Source organism: Nasonia vitripennis (genome assembly GCF_009193385.2).
Source record: "Nasonia vitripennis strain AsymCx chromosome 3 unlocalized genomic scaffold, Nvit_psr_1.1 chr3_random0007, whole genome shotgun sequence".
NCBI classification, from domain to species: Eukaryota; Metazoa; Arthropoda; class Insecta; order Hymenoptera; family Pteromalidae; genus Nasonia; species Nasonia vitripennis.
In genome coordinates, this window is record NW_022279626.1 from 2867681 (window position 1) to 2880934 (window position 13254).

Consider the following 13254-nt stretch of genomic DNA (forward strand, 5'->3'; position numbering starts at 1 on the left):
TTTCTTTCAGGAATTCAACCATCAATCAGTCTTATACGTTTTTACTAGTCCTAACGTGGAAAATAAGCAGAAACCTAGGAGGAATATCTTACTAACTACAGAGCATTTATCATCACTGAAGTATGCTATATTCTGCGCGCAGTCGACAAACCATCAATCCGCGCGCACGTGCCTACACGAAGTTCGCACGAAAATGATAGATTTCTAATCCTTAAGTGCCCGCGTGAAAAACTATTTACTCGAAAGATAATATTTTTCTCCAGTCAAAGAGCGTTCATCGTTGAAAAAATGCTATGTTTGCACACGCTTGCGCGAGGGTCTGCCGCGCGCAGTTGATGGTTCGGGCCACTACTTCGGATTTTTGGAGGATCAGTTGCCGATCAGCAGATGCTTTTACCTTTCACGTCTAAGTTTCGCTCTTAAAGGACTGACCGCGTGAAGAGTCATCCATTTAAAAGATTATCTTTTAAATTAAGTATTTTTGTACACCTGCGCGCAGTCGACAGTCTGCTCATCGATCAGTGCGCATAATCCGTGCACGCCTTCATTTTTTCCCCTCAAAAGCATAGCATTCTATCTGTTTCTGATAATACAAAGGCTTCTGTTCTGCCTTCTTAAAATCTACTGAGGAAATTTTTCGTATATTAAAAAATAGAGAGGGGAAACGAAACTTCTACAAGTTCTAGAAGATTGGTGGGAGTGAGCTAACATGTATACAAGAGGAGGCTGTTCTTTTTCCTCTCTTCTAAGGCCCAACGTATGGACTTTCAGTTATACACCTATTTGAAAAGGGATGAAGAAGGAGGAAGGGGCTAAAATATACTACAGAGGTGGTCCTTAAGGAGTTATACACACCTCGGTTTCCGACTAACTTAAGAGTGGGGCAAATTCTCGATTGCTAGGAGAGGGGAAAGTCATCTAAAATACACACCTCGGTTTCTGGCTTACTTAAAGAGGGTGAATTCTTGAGCTGAAGGAGAAGGAAGGGAGGGATCGAAAATCCCTTCATCTAAAATACACACCTCGGATTCTGGCTTACTTTGAGAGAAGAGGGGGTGAGCCAGTATACGCATGAGCCAATATGCCTATAGCCTACCTACTTACTTTATTTTGATGTTTACTACCTCTGTGATTTTTTAGGAATGCTCCAAACAATTCATAAGTTTTACCACAGGCTTTGAATATGAATTTTAATCATTTCAGCACAAATTTATGGATATCTTCATTATATATATATATATATATATATATATATATATATATATTCCCTATTTAATTTACTTAAAATTCTAAGATACGTTTATTAAGTTTCTTATTATAATTAAATAATACAATTTTTAAATAGTAATACGTTATTCGAATATACATGTATTAAAACTAGTAGACATAACTACTGTTATAAAATGTCGGTTGTATTAAATAGATTCATTTATACTCGGCAGTATAGTTAATTCTTGTAAAACATTTTTGAAATCGTGCTTTTTGATTAATTGAAATTTTTCAATCCGACAATCTAATTAAACCATTTCAAAAACGTTCTATAAAAATTAATTATTATCGAAGATATTATTATTTTAATCAATATGTAAATCGCAAGCGGAGCGAGCGTTCTTTACTAGTTAATATTATGTAGATAGATATATGCGATACACAGTACCTTAATAAAATTTCTTGTTATATTTAATCCAATTTCGTATTTTGCTTCCCCAGTACATGAAAGAGGTTTTGGTATGATTTTTTTTATATTTCTACTAGAATCATAATCCTTATATGAATTACTTATAGCATCATTAAATGCGAATACGGAATCATACAGCAATGCAGCTTCGACCTGAAATGCAAGTAATTATTAAATCGAAACGTTTTATAAAATAAATCTTATTTTACTGTTGTATTGTAACGGGCGTAGGACGTGATCAGCACTTGTTCAAAAGCCAGTCGTCATTAGTGCAGAGTATTGCGTCGTTAGTTCAATGGTGAAAGTTTGCTTTGGGATATCGAGGCCGTGTGCTCAAATTCAAGTTTGTCTCTTCACTTTTGTACGATTTAGTTTCTGAAAATCCTGTAACAACGTATGAGGATCGATGGTTTTGTTTTCCGTATGGAGATGAGCTGATGAATTCTGCGAAAATATCGGGGCAAGGAGTGAACACAATAGATCACCAGCAAATGCGTCTGTTAATAATAATTTGAAACTCACAATAAATAAATTTTACGAAAGAAGGGAAACTCGTGCTTAAGTGAACACGGATAATGTGTTTTTCTAACTATACCATTTTTATCTAAGTCGTCTTAGAATCAAAACAATCTGTCGCAAGATGGATAGAGAGTATGTGCCCGCATGCACCCTTTTTATAGTCTTGCTAGGCAATGTGATGTCAGTCGCTACCGATTGTCCTTGCCTGTAAACTACAGCAATGCGAATAAAATTCCACATCCAAACAGATTTGAGATTTTTCTCATATAACTGTTTTCCGTCCTGTTTTTACTTTATATCCTTACCGTATTTATCAATTTAACCTGATTTAATGTAAAGGCAGGCGTGCATGTATACGTAATGTAATAATAAGTATAATTTTCATATGGGTAGTTGCGTTGACTCCCCATCATCTCTACTTGGGTTAAGCAACCCGATAACATCCCAAAATCAGTACCACCACGAGCATTGGGGTAGTTTTAACACTTCGTCGGGCGACCATTTGCTAGGGAAATTTCGTAAGGATAGCATTTTTCCAAGATGACATTTCGCCAGGAATCGTATATGATGCTGTTATAACATATTTCTTCACCCGAATAACTCTGTAAGGATTTAGAGATTACTGAAAAGCTATGTCTAGCCCAATTTGCCATTTCAGTGCAACCCCGAGTTGGCAATATCAGGATTTTCTCGCGACGTCAGGTAAGCAACTTGGTACTAGAACAAACTTGTCGAAATGTCAACTGGTAGAATGTCCCCTAGTGAAGTGTCAGGTATCCAAACACATCTTTTTCAGCTACCCTGTATGTGTATTGTACTTAATTGGGGCGGAATAAAATTCATGTATTCAAAATGTTTATATATATATATATATATATATATATATATATATATATATATATATATATATATATATATATATATATATATATATATATAGGTATTATTAATGATAAAACAGTACAATTAGGATTAGGACGTCATTGGCATAAGCAAAAAAAGTATTTCTAGCCCTACTCATTTGCAACTGACGTTTATCGTTGTTTAAGCACTATACAAAAAGGCAATTATTTTTTATAAATTGTAGCTGATTAATCGTTATAATCTTAGAAATAGGATTACAACGACCTCCATTAAGGCACAAACAATCTAAACTATCTGAACCATTAAGTCTGTGTGAACAAAGACATATTACACCAACAAATATTGCTATTAGTGTGTAACGCCCCGTACAAGCTCCGCAAAAAACTATACATAATAAAAACTAAAATATATTTTAATTTTAGATTTTACGCGAGTATCGCGCTCCCCCATTTTCAATTAGGATGAGCCCGCACTATAGCTGACAGCGCAACTTCAGCAGCGCCACGAGCCAGCGAGCGGTGGTAGCAGCAACACCGAAAGAAGAGGGAGAGCGCGCAACACACTATATATATGTATATAGTAGCGGCAAGCGCAGCAGCGCAAGAGAAGGAGAAGCGACGGCGGCGGCGTAGCGCGCGCATACTATACATTATGTGTATGAATGGGTTTTGTACATAGGTGTGAATGTCTGTGTGAAAGTGTGAATGTGATAGTATTTTCGGCGGCACGATCCCCGCTCGCTCCGAGGTCTATAAAAGGACCCGCACGGCCAGTACGAGACTAGCCGAAGCGCAACTTAAGCGCCAGCGCAACTAAAGCGCCTAGTTCCTGCTCTTGAGCAACTTATGCCTTCAGCAGGTAAAAGACTTAGAATATTTTCAAATATTTTTACACTTATAAAAATTTCGAGTTAGGCACGATATCGCATCATAAAGCGTATCAGTCCTAGACTTAGAAAAATTCTAATTCTTGTCAAAATAATTTAGAAAAATTTTGATACCTAATTTAAACTTGTAAAATTTCGTATACGATCAAATAACGCAAATTTAAGCGTATCTGCATAAAATCTCTTCTTGTAATCATACGATTCAAATCAGATTACGCAACTTAAACGCGTATCTGTTTATTTTTGTTTGTAAAAATCAAAATTTACCCATTTAATTTTTGTGATACACAGAATATATGCAAGATATACGCAATATTCTATTATTTATTTATTTGAATATATTTATTTGTGTTATAAAGAACAAAAATCTCTTTATTGCGATAAACCTCCACTATCTGGTATCCCGGACCTGAACTATCATAATTGAGAATTATTATAAAAATTTAAAATCTTTCTATTTAATCTGTTGTCAGTATCACGACGCAGATTAGTAAATGTTCGCGACTTTTCAGATAGTAAAAGCAATAGATTTTGTATTCTTACATAAATTTAATTACTACAGGACCGTGATAAGTCGTGACCGTTTTAAGTGCAGCAACCATGTGGATATGATTCACGCGTTATTTGATTGCTCTCGTTGAGAAAGTGTATACCTGTACCAGAGAATAGTGTATAATACGCATCTACATATAGATGTTTTGCTCTAAAGTCAGGTTACAGTGGCTTTGAAGGCACCTGTACACCGTCAACGTACAAACATTGGAAAGTTATATTAAAATGTTCGAAATTAAAGGGGTTAAGCTGTCGATCGCCATTGAAAGCTTTGTTATTAACAAACCCTAGGATAATTCTTTTTTGTAGCTAACCCAATATAATATTGTCCAATGTTTTACCATGTACACCGCTGTGTATCGTTAAACCACAAAACAGTCGACAAGAAGATTTAGCGGCAGGTCCATAATTTAGCAATGTTTCTATGTACGCCCTGTAAGCATAGGCATTGGTAGGCGGCGACACAGGTTTCTGATTGAAAAAAACATCCACAAAGCTCCCTCGAACTAAATTTATAGGTCCAATGAATAAAATATTGTTTTAATATACAGTATACCTGCCTGCTAATGTATGAGGGGGGTTTTGATACATCATTTAATATATAAGTTTTGGATCGTTCATTGTCCAAAAGTTTGCAGACCCCTCTGTTTTTTTATTATAGAATACGAACTCTGCCATCAATTTTTTTTTCACAGGTATTCACGCATGTTTATATGTGTTCCTAGCCAACCTAACCATCAAAACAACTGACTATTCATTAGATAGGTCGCTCGCTCAATTTTAGAAAAATCGATTTTTACATTTTAGCTTTTTACTAGAAAACCGCTCAACGAAATCGTTAAAAATTTCAGCAGCAGATAGCTTTTTTTATGGCGAATTGCCCAATAAAATTTTGAAGCATTTGTCTACATTGTTTTGGGGATTTAAGAAATAAAAAAATTTTCAAAAAAAAATTGAAACCTTGATATCTTACGAAGAATGGGAATTTGAAAGCTGTGCAATGAACTTAGCCAAAACACATAAAATATCTACTTTTTTCCAAAACCACAAATGCAATAAGGCCTTTTTACGTCCGTAATCGCGGCACAAAAAAAACTCATTTTTTCAGTTTTCGATTTATTACTGAAAAAATAAGTATTCAAATCACTTGAAATATTAATGGGATATAGTTTAATACATGACACATCGACATGATTTTTTTTCGCGAGGTTATAATGTTCAGTTTTAGAGATATGGATTTTTAAAAAAAAATCACCTCTTTTATTTTATCTACCGGACAAAGCGGTCGATCCCGAAGACCAAACGAGAAAAAGTTGGTAATTTTATTTTCTTTCAAATGCATTATTGCTATAGGTCTCCTCAACGGGCCGAAGGGTAGAGCAGAAATAAAATATGCTCTGCGGACCAAACAGGCTAGGGGAAGAAACTCCGAACATAAATCAAACATGGATAGTGAGTTAATAACATTACTACCCCAAGCGGGTCAAGCCACAGTGCCCAGTTCCGCCGTCGATTCCGATCGGGTAAAAGCCTCGGTGGTCGACGCTGGCACCATGGATTTTGGGGAGGGCTAAACTCACTTAGAAGCCGCAGAGGTTTATCACCTGATCACTGCTGCATGTAGAGACGCAGGTAATATGCAAATGGAGGTTGATGCAGACTGAGATAAGAGAGCTGCATGCATAACGCAAAGGAAGGCGCGCTTGAATCGCCTTGGCAGTCGAATCGATGAACTAATGAGTATGTCAGGGACAGACACAATGTGCACAAGCAAATTAAAGACCTTGCCCGAATCACAAGAGCGAGCTATGAGGATCTATGCATCGCAGAAGATAACTTACTGCAATGCCAGCGCCTGGGAACACAGGGGAGGGAAACACAGACAACCCCAAGCCTCAGATCCCGAAAGGCGGGTACAAAGAGGAAGTCTCAACTATTTCACAGGATAGAAGTGAAGGAAACAAAGGAGCAGATAATCAAGCTAAAAATACAGCGTGGCAGGAAGTCGTCACAAGAAAGTCAAAGAAAAAGGTGAATAAGGCAAGCAAAGAGGATAAAAGTGTCCCTGGCATTGCAAACCAGAACAGGGCCATCAGGAATAGACAGAGCAGGCAAGACCTTCCATACCCCGGGCAAGATCTTAGAGCGCATAATCGGCGTTAGAATGGACTAAGTCATTGAAAAACCAGGCGCACTTGCGGAATATTAATAGGCAGTGGCTTCAGGAAAAAACGCTCCACTCTTGATGCCATAAGCTTAGTAGTTGACATCGCTAGAACTACAACAGAAGGAAAAAGATGGAAAAGATGATCGAAGCAGTACTGTGTTATTATAACACTGGATGTTAAAAATACGTTAAAAGTGCAACTCAGCCAGCTGGGGCTAGATACAGGAAGCACTACGGAAAAAAGAAGTACTTGCATATATAAGAAGGATTATGTCTGACTACCTGAAAGACAGAACCCTTTTGTATGACACAGAGAGCGGCACGAAAACCTATCAAGTAACCGGAGGGGTCCCACAAGGGTTAGTGCTCGGCTCACTATTGTGGAACATCATATACGATGGTGTACTTAGGCTAGAGCTACCCGAAGGTGCAACAGTTGTATGGTTTGCAGATGACATTGCAGTAGTGGTAGTAGCAAAGCAAAAGAAAGAGGCGACGGAAATCGCTAATGAGGCAGTAAGTATAATCCACGATTGGCTAAAGCAGACTGGACTTGAGCTTGCTAGCCATAAAACGGACGCTATTCTCATATATAGTAGAAAGAAAATAGAGACAATAACGCTGCCAGTGAACGGACACGAAATAAACTCTCAGCCGACCAATGAGTACCTGGGAATCACCATAGACGTCAGACTAACGTTTAAGCAGCATCTTTCGAGGGCAAGCAATAAGGCAGCTAAAGTCGGTGCTGCACTATCGCGACTAATGCCAAATTTAGGTAGGCTAACGTAGGGCCGAATGTTACTCTTAGCGTCCTAGCCAGTGTAACTACATCAATTATATTATACGGTGCCTCAATATGGGCGGACGCCGTGTTGGTGAAGTCCTATGCACGAAAGCTGTCAACAATTTATAGGAGAAGTGCATCGCGGGTTGCTTCTGCCTACCGAACAGTATCAGAAAATGCAGTGTGCGTTATTTCAAGTATGCCGCCTATTGACCTCCTAGCGACAGAACAAAAGAATATATACGAAGAAAACCGGCCTGGTGACAATACTCAAAGGAATTTTAAAAATCCGCAAAGGAACAAAACCTAGCTAAGTGGCAAAGACGATAGGACTTCAGTGGAAATGGGCGATAGACGCACCTTACCAGGTGGTGTTGGCTGCACTAATAGACAACACGGGGAAGGCAGTGGCAAAGACGACAGGATTTCAGTGGAAATGGGCGATAGACGCTTCATACCGTGGTGTTGGCTGCACTAATAGACAACACGGGGAAGGCAGTTTTTGAGCGGACATGGGTGCTTTCGAGCCTACCTGCACCGCTTCAAGATAAAGGATAATCCAAATTGCCTAGTATGTTTGGAAGCAAATGAAGATGCGGAACATGTCTTCTGCAACTGTTCACGATACGAAATGAAACGAAAGCTACTTGAGCTGTACCTTCAGGCTAGGGTGACCCCTAAGATGACAGCTATGCAAGCGTCAAAAGATGCCTGGTGCGCAGTAAAGAACTGCGTAAGGACTATTATCAAGAAGGTTAGAATTAACGAAGAAAATAGAAGGGAAGAACATGGCGAAACAGCTTAGTAAAACTGTTGCTAGACGAAGGCCAGTAAGTAATAGATACAACACGCTTCTCGGACTGGTGCAGAGGAACGTAGTTCACAGAGTTGAGCTCTCACTCCCCTGCCCGATGCAGAGGAACGTAGGAGCTAGGGTTGAGTACCTCTAAGTGCTCCTCAGACCGATGCTGAGAAACGTAGGTAACTGAGTTAAGCCCAGACTCCCTCACCCGATGCAGAGGAACGTAGGTGTCGGAGTTAAGTCTGTTCAGAGGATGGCCGGTCGATGCTGCTCGAATTAGACGACCGGATGAAGCGGTAGGAAGCAGACGGCTGGATGATGCACAAGGAATAAGACGGCAGGACGATGCAGATTAAAGAAGACGAGTCTGATTCTGAACCCTTAATCACCTTGGTGAATGGAGGATGTACGGAAATGTCAACTTCAAAGGAGAAGCCATAAAAAGGCTAGTTAACGGGCTTCACGGAAGTATTGTTCAACGATAGTACCTCTTGGGATCCGGTGTCGAAGGGCCATTTGGCAGATCTTGCTCTGCCTACGCCACAAAAAAATACACACACATCTATACGGACATTTTCTAAAAACACTTGATTTGAACTTCTATCACTCCAAAAATTATTTTCTAGACGTTTTGACAAAACTCAAAATTTTACTATTACAAAGCTTCCTCTAGGAGGAAGCAAAAGAATTTGCCTATCTTTTTTAAATCCAAGAATTTTTCGCACTTTTTTCGATAAACAGAGCTCCTGACTAAACTGAAAGCAGTTAGTTTTCCACAGATTCTGGTGACTCTTACATAGCCACCATGTTCAACTGTCACCTTCAAATGCCCACTAACACATTCTAAATTATTTATCTCCTCAACCAGACTGTAGACGTCTTTGTACTTTCCTGGACGAATCATTGATTCTGTGATTGTAAAATTTTTCACTTTTAGCTGATTCGTCTCCAGTTTCGTGGGAAGAATTCGTTTCAGCGAAATTTTTATTTCTTCTTTCTCGGGTGGCACGTGTTGAAATGTTAAGGGGATCTGAATCTCTGTGAGCGCGACCAGCCATGAACCTTGTAATTTGATCTTTTGTGACAACTGTGTAATATAATGCGTTGTAGTGTTTTTCGTGAAATAATTCATGCTGCTGTTGGTAGGCAGAATATGTAAAACTTATCTTTCATATTTGCGAAACTTGATTAGCCTTGACCCAGGAATTGAACTTTTCTGGATAACCTTTCCAGCTGATAATATACTTCTATGAACGACCCTTTCCTCTGCAACGTAAAATTTTTTCTACTTCAAATGATGTTGCATCAAAAATCTTTCTGACTCTGCTCAATTCCTCCCTGTAGAAAGAACCGTCTATGTCCTCACCTGACAAATCTTGTAAATGGTAGACTGGTGGTTGACGTGTCAGAACGTCAGGACGTGCAATTTCAAATAACTCTAGTGTCCAACCACTCTCGTATCTCTTGTCAAACACGCTTCGTGCACGACTGACACGATCCAGCTCACCAACTTTAATCTTTTAGTTGAGTTTGCGCTCATTTTTATTATTATAACGACGCTCTAAATTCTCTTGCGTTTTGTTAACGTTGTACAAGGTCACAGATGCTGGTGTCATTTTTGTTGCTGAGTGCTTGCTGTGATTGTACGCCTCTATAACATTCTGCAACACGTCAATGTATCTGCGTGTATTTTTGTGAGTAAATTATCGCCAAATTCACTCTTTAATAGTTTTTATCACTCTCTCAGCAATGACAGCCTTTGTATCCGGACTGCATGCCACTCTGTGAACAATGTCGTTGTTGCGCAAAACGTCCTGCGTCTCACAATCTGTAACACCCTGTACAAGCTCCGCAGAAAATTATAAAAAATAAACAAAAATTAGTTGAATAACATTTTTAGATTGTACGCGAGTATCTCGCGTTCCCCCACTCTTTATTTGAAAGCTCTGCGCCACATCTGACAGCTGAGCTCACAGCAGGAGCAGAATACAAGCAGCACCACGAGTCAGCCAGGGGCAGCAGCAGGCAGCAGCGAGAAAGCGGGGAGATCGCGCAACACGCGTGTATATCTATACACAGCGAGCGGCGAGCGCAGCGGCGCAATAAGATAAAGGAAGAAGTAGCGAGCGAGCAGCGGCGCGGCGCGCGCATTAGAATATATGTGCATGAATGATAAATGTTTATAGGTGTGAATGTACGTGTGCAGGTATGATTGTGGTTTGAGTTTTTTCAGAGGCTCGATACCCGCTATCTCCGCTGCCTATATAAGGACCTGTACGAGCTATCTATGCTTACTAGCTCCAGCGCAACTGAGGTGCCTAGTCTCTTCTCAAGAGCAACTTACGCCTTAAAAAAATATAGATCTTAGAAATATTTCGGTATCTCAAAAGACTTATAAATTCAGCGTGTCGAACCTGATAACGCAACTAACGCGTATCAGGTAGAGAAACTTATAATAATTTTAAATATTTTGTATACTTAGAAAATCGGGATGTAAAGCCAATAACGCAAATTAAAGCGTATTGCCTTATAACTATATTGTACAATCCAACATATAAACTTTTTTATTGCCAAGAATATTTGCGATATGCGTAATATTCTATCTAAAAAGACTATCAATTGAATATATTTATTTGATTTATTGAAAAGAAATAACAAAATTTTATCATTGTAATGTATTTTCATTACCTGGTATCCCGGACCTCTCTCATTATAATAATATATTATAAGATAGAATCAAATTTCTATTTATGATCTGCCATCATAATAACGACGTAGATCATTGAATAATTACTGATCTTTTCTAAAAATAAAATTATGTACGCGCAGAAGACCTAGAAGAGTGGTGACTGTTTTAAACCGAGGAATTCTTTGCCCTTGTCTGTCTGGAGACTCATTGGTTCACGACTATTGCTTCTCGACAGCACCCGCAAGGAAGCCTCAGCAGTATTTCTTGAAGTTTTCTGCTTGATCGGTTCCAGCCATCTATATTTACTGACAACATCGATGACAGTCAAGATATAAGCGTAACCGTCATTGTAAGTTTTTAAGGATATTAAATCCATGAGACCAGCCTCCCACACGTCATCCAAATTACGCACATTATTACTACGTCGCGCAACTGGCCGGTGTAGATTATACGCATCTTGACTCTCGAGCCACTCAACAACATTTTCGCGATTGGTTTTTTCTCTTTTTTTAATGTTTTTTATTCTCGCACGTGTAGCTTTAAAAAAGTTTATTAACACTAGCGTACGCTATCAGATGCGGAGGCGCGTGATAAACGTTCTTGAATCTTCCTCTTCTACTCATCTTGCGTTATATCTTTAGTCACTTTAATTGTTTTCTCTTTACGATGTTTTTGTTGTTTTCTAGCCCCATATTTCACAGTGTCATCAGCTTTGCTAATACTGCTATTACTGCTGCTACTGTCTGATTTCTTTTGCTCACCATGCCAGAGGCTGTCTTTATCGCTAGCGTGCGCTCGTCTCCGGCTGTTTCATCAGCGAGCATTCGCGAAAATGCTTATTCAGCTAAGACTCGATCAGCCTTGCGTCAGTTGCCTTGCTTATCGTCATAGGCTAGATCGTGCTGACGACACGTCTCGTCCAAAGGATTGATACCGACTTTACCACATTCAATACGTTCTGCTATTTTTGTACCTGGTCTACAGAATTTGTATCCGGGTACATGCACTTCAAAAGATAGTAAATCAATCAATTCATCCAGAGCACTATTTTTCACACTCATTCGTTCTTGTTCTTCGTCTTCTTTGATGCTGATTTTGGTTTCTTTCCAGGGCTGAATCTCCCACTCAATCGTCGCCATATTGAGACCTTAGAATCGGACACGGCTACTTTCTTTTTCGCACTCGCTTGACCTGCGACTATTTTTTTTTTTTTTTTTTTTTTGCTTCAGCACTTGCGCTGCTACACCACTGCTGATTTCGTCCGCTTCGCTGCTGTCAACAGTACTGCTGCTTGCGCGACCAGTACTCTCAGCACGGCGACGTGGCGTATTAAATAGACTATTGATGCCACCCGGCGTTAAAATCTGGCGTAAAATAGCTTCTCTAGCACCACCTGGCGGTACTAGTGTAGAATTCCCAGGTAGAACAACACTTGATGTACTAGCTATCATGTTTTTTCAAACGCGTTTATTACCGATGTATTCTCTTGGTATAAATGATTCACGAAGAGCAACGGCAAATTGCGTATGACCAAATGGTGGTATGCATTTTCTATTTCTCATTGTATCGCTTATCAGATCAATCATGTTGGCATTGTTTGTAGTCACGCAACCTATTGTCACGACACCGTTCCCATCCCAAGTAATGTTGCCACTCAGTTGTAATTTCCGCAATACGTGACCAGCTTTCTATCTTAACTTTAAAGGTACACTATCTATGATACCTGCATCGACCCGATCCTCTTCTTCGATCCTCTGTATTACGTTGTCATCGTAACTGTCATCGCCGTTGCCTTCATTATAGTAGTTTTTTTTTTAATTTTTTGCTGTTCTTGGTTATCTTTCTCTACTTTTTTCATAACCTTATTATTGCTATCAGCATCCTTACATTGAAGATATCTGTGTAGTACCGACCAATATTGACCCTATTTTTCTTGATCACTTTTGCAAATAGATTGCCATCTCGTCGTGTGCCCGTTGGCCCGGTGAGGGGGTTCCTCTGGTCGATTGTGCGGCGGATCTCGGACCCAGACCCAGCGAGAGAGATTGAATGTTTCTGGCTGTGTCTGATTCCCTGTAAAACGGGCTTTCAAATATATGTGGATCCTCGTAAAAAGGGCTCTCACTCGAGTGCGGGATCCCTCTAAAAAGGGCTATCCCTTGCCCCGGACTCTCAACGGGCCTGGGGGCGGGACTCACTTATCTCTCCTCGTATCAGAGGGAGGAGAGCGAAAACTGCCTGGCGAACCGACTAGAGGCTAGGAGCAATCCCCCAACCAGGCGTAGGCGATAGTGCTGGTTGGGATACACA

The 13254-nt window shown here is 39.6% G+C and overlaps 1 protein-coding gene across 2 annotated transcripts in view; it reads right to left on the minus strand.

The window, feature by feature from the left end:
• LOC103317005 (glutamate receptor ionotropic, kainate 2) overlaps positions 1–13254 on the minus strand; it is a 661640-nt gene that overhangs the window by 375336 nt on the left and 273050 nt on the right. For both annotated transcript variants that reach the window (XM_031926014.2, XM_031926013.2), the window contains exon 7: positions 1658–1831. In XM_031926014.2, the coding sequence (XP_031781874.1) occupies positions 1658–1831 (174 nt within the window). The remainder of the gene's footprint in view (positions 1–1657; positions 1832–13254) is intronic.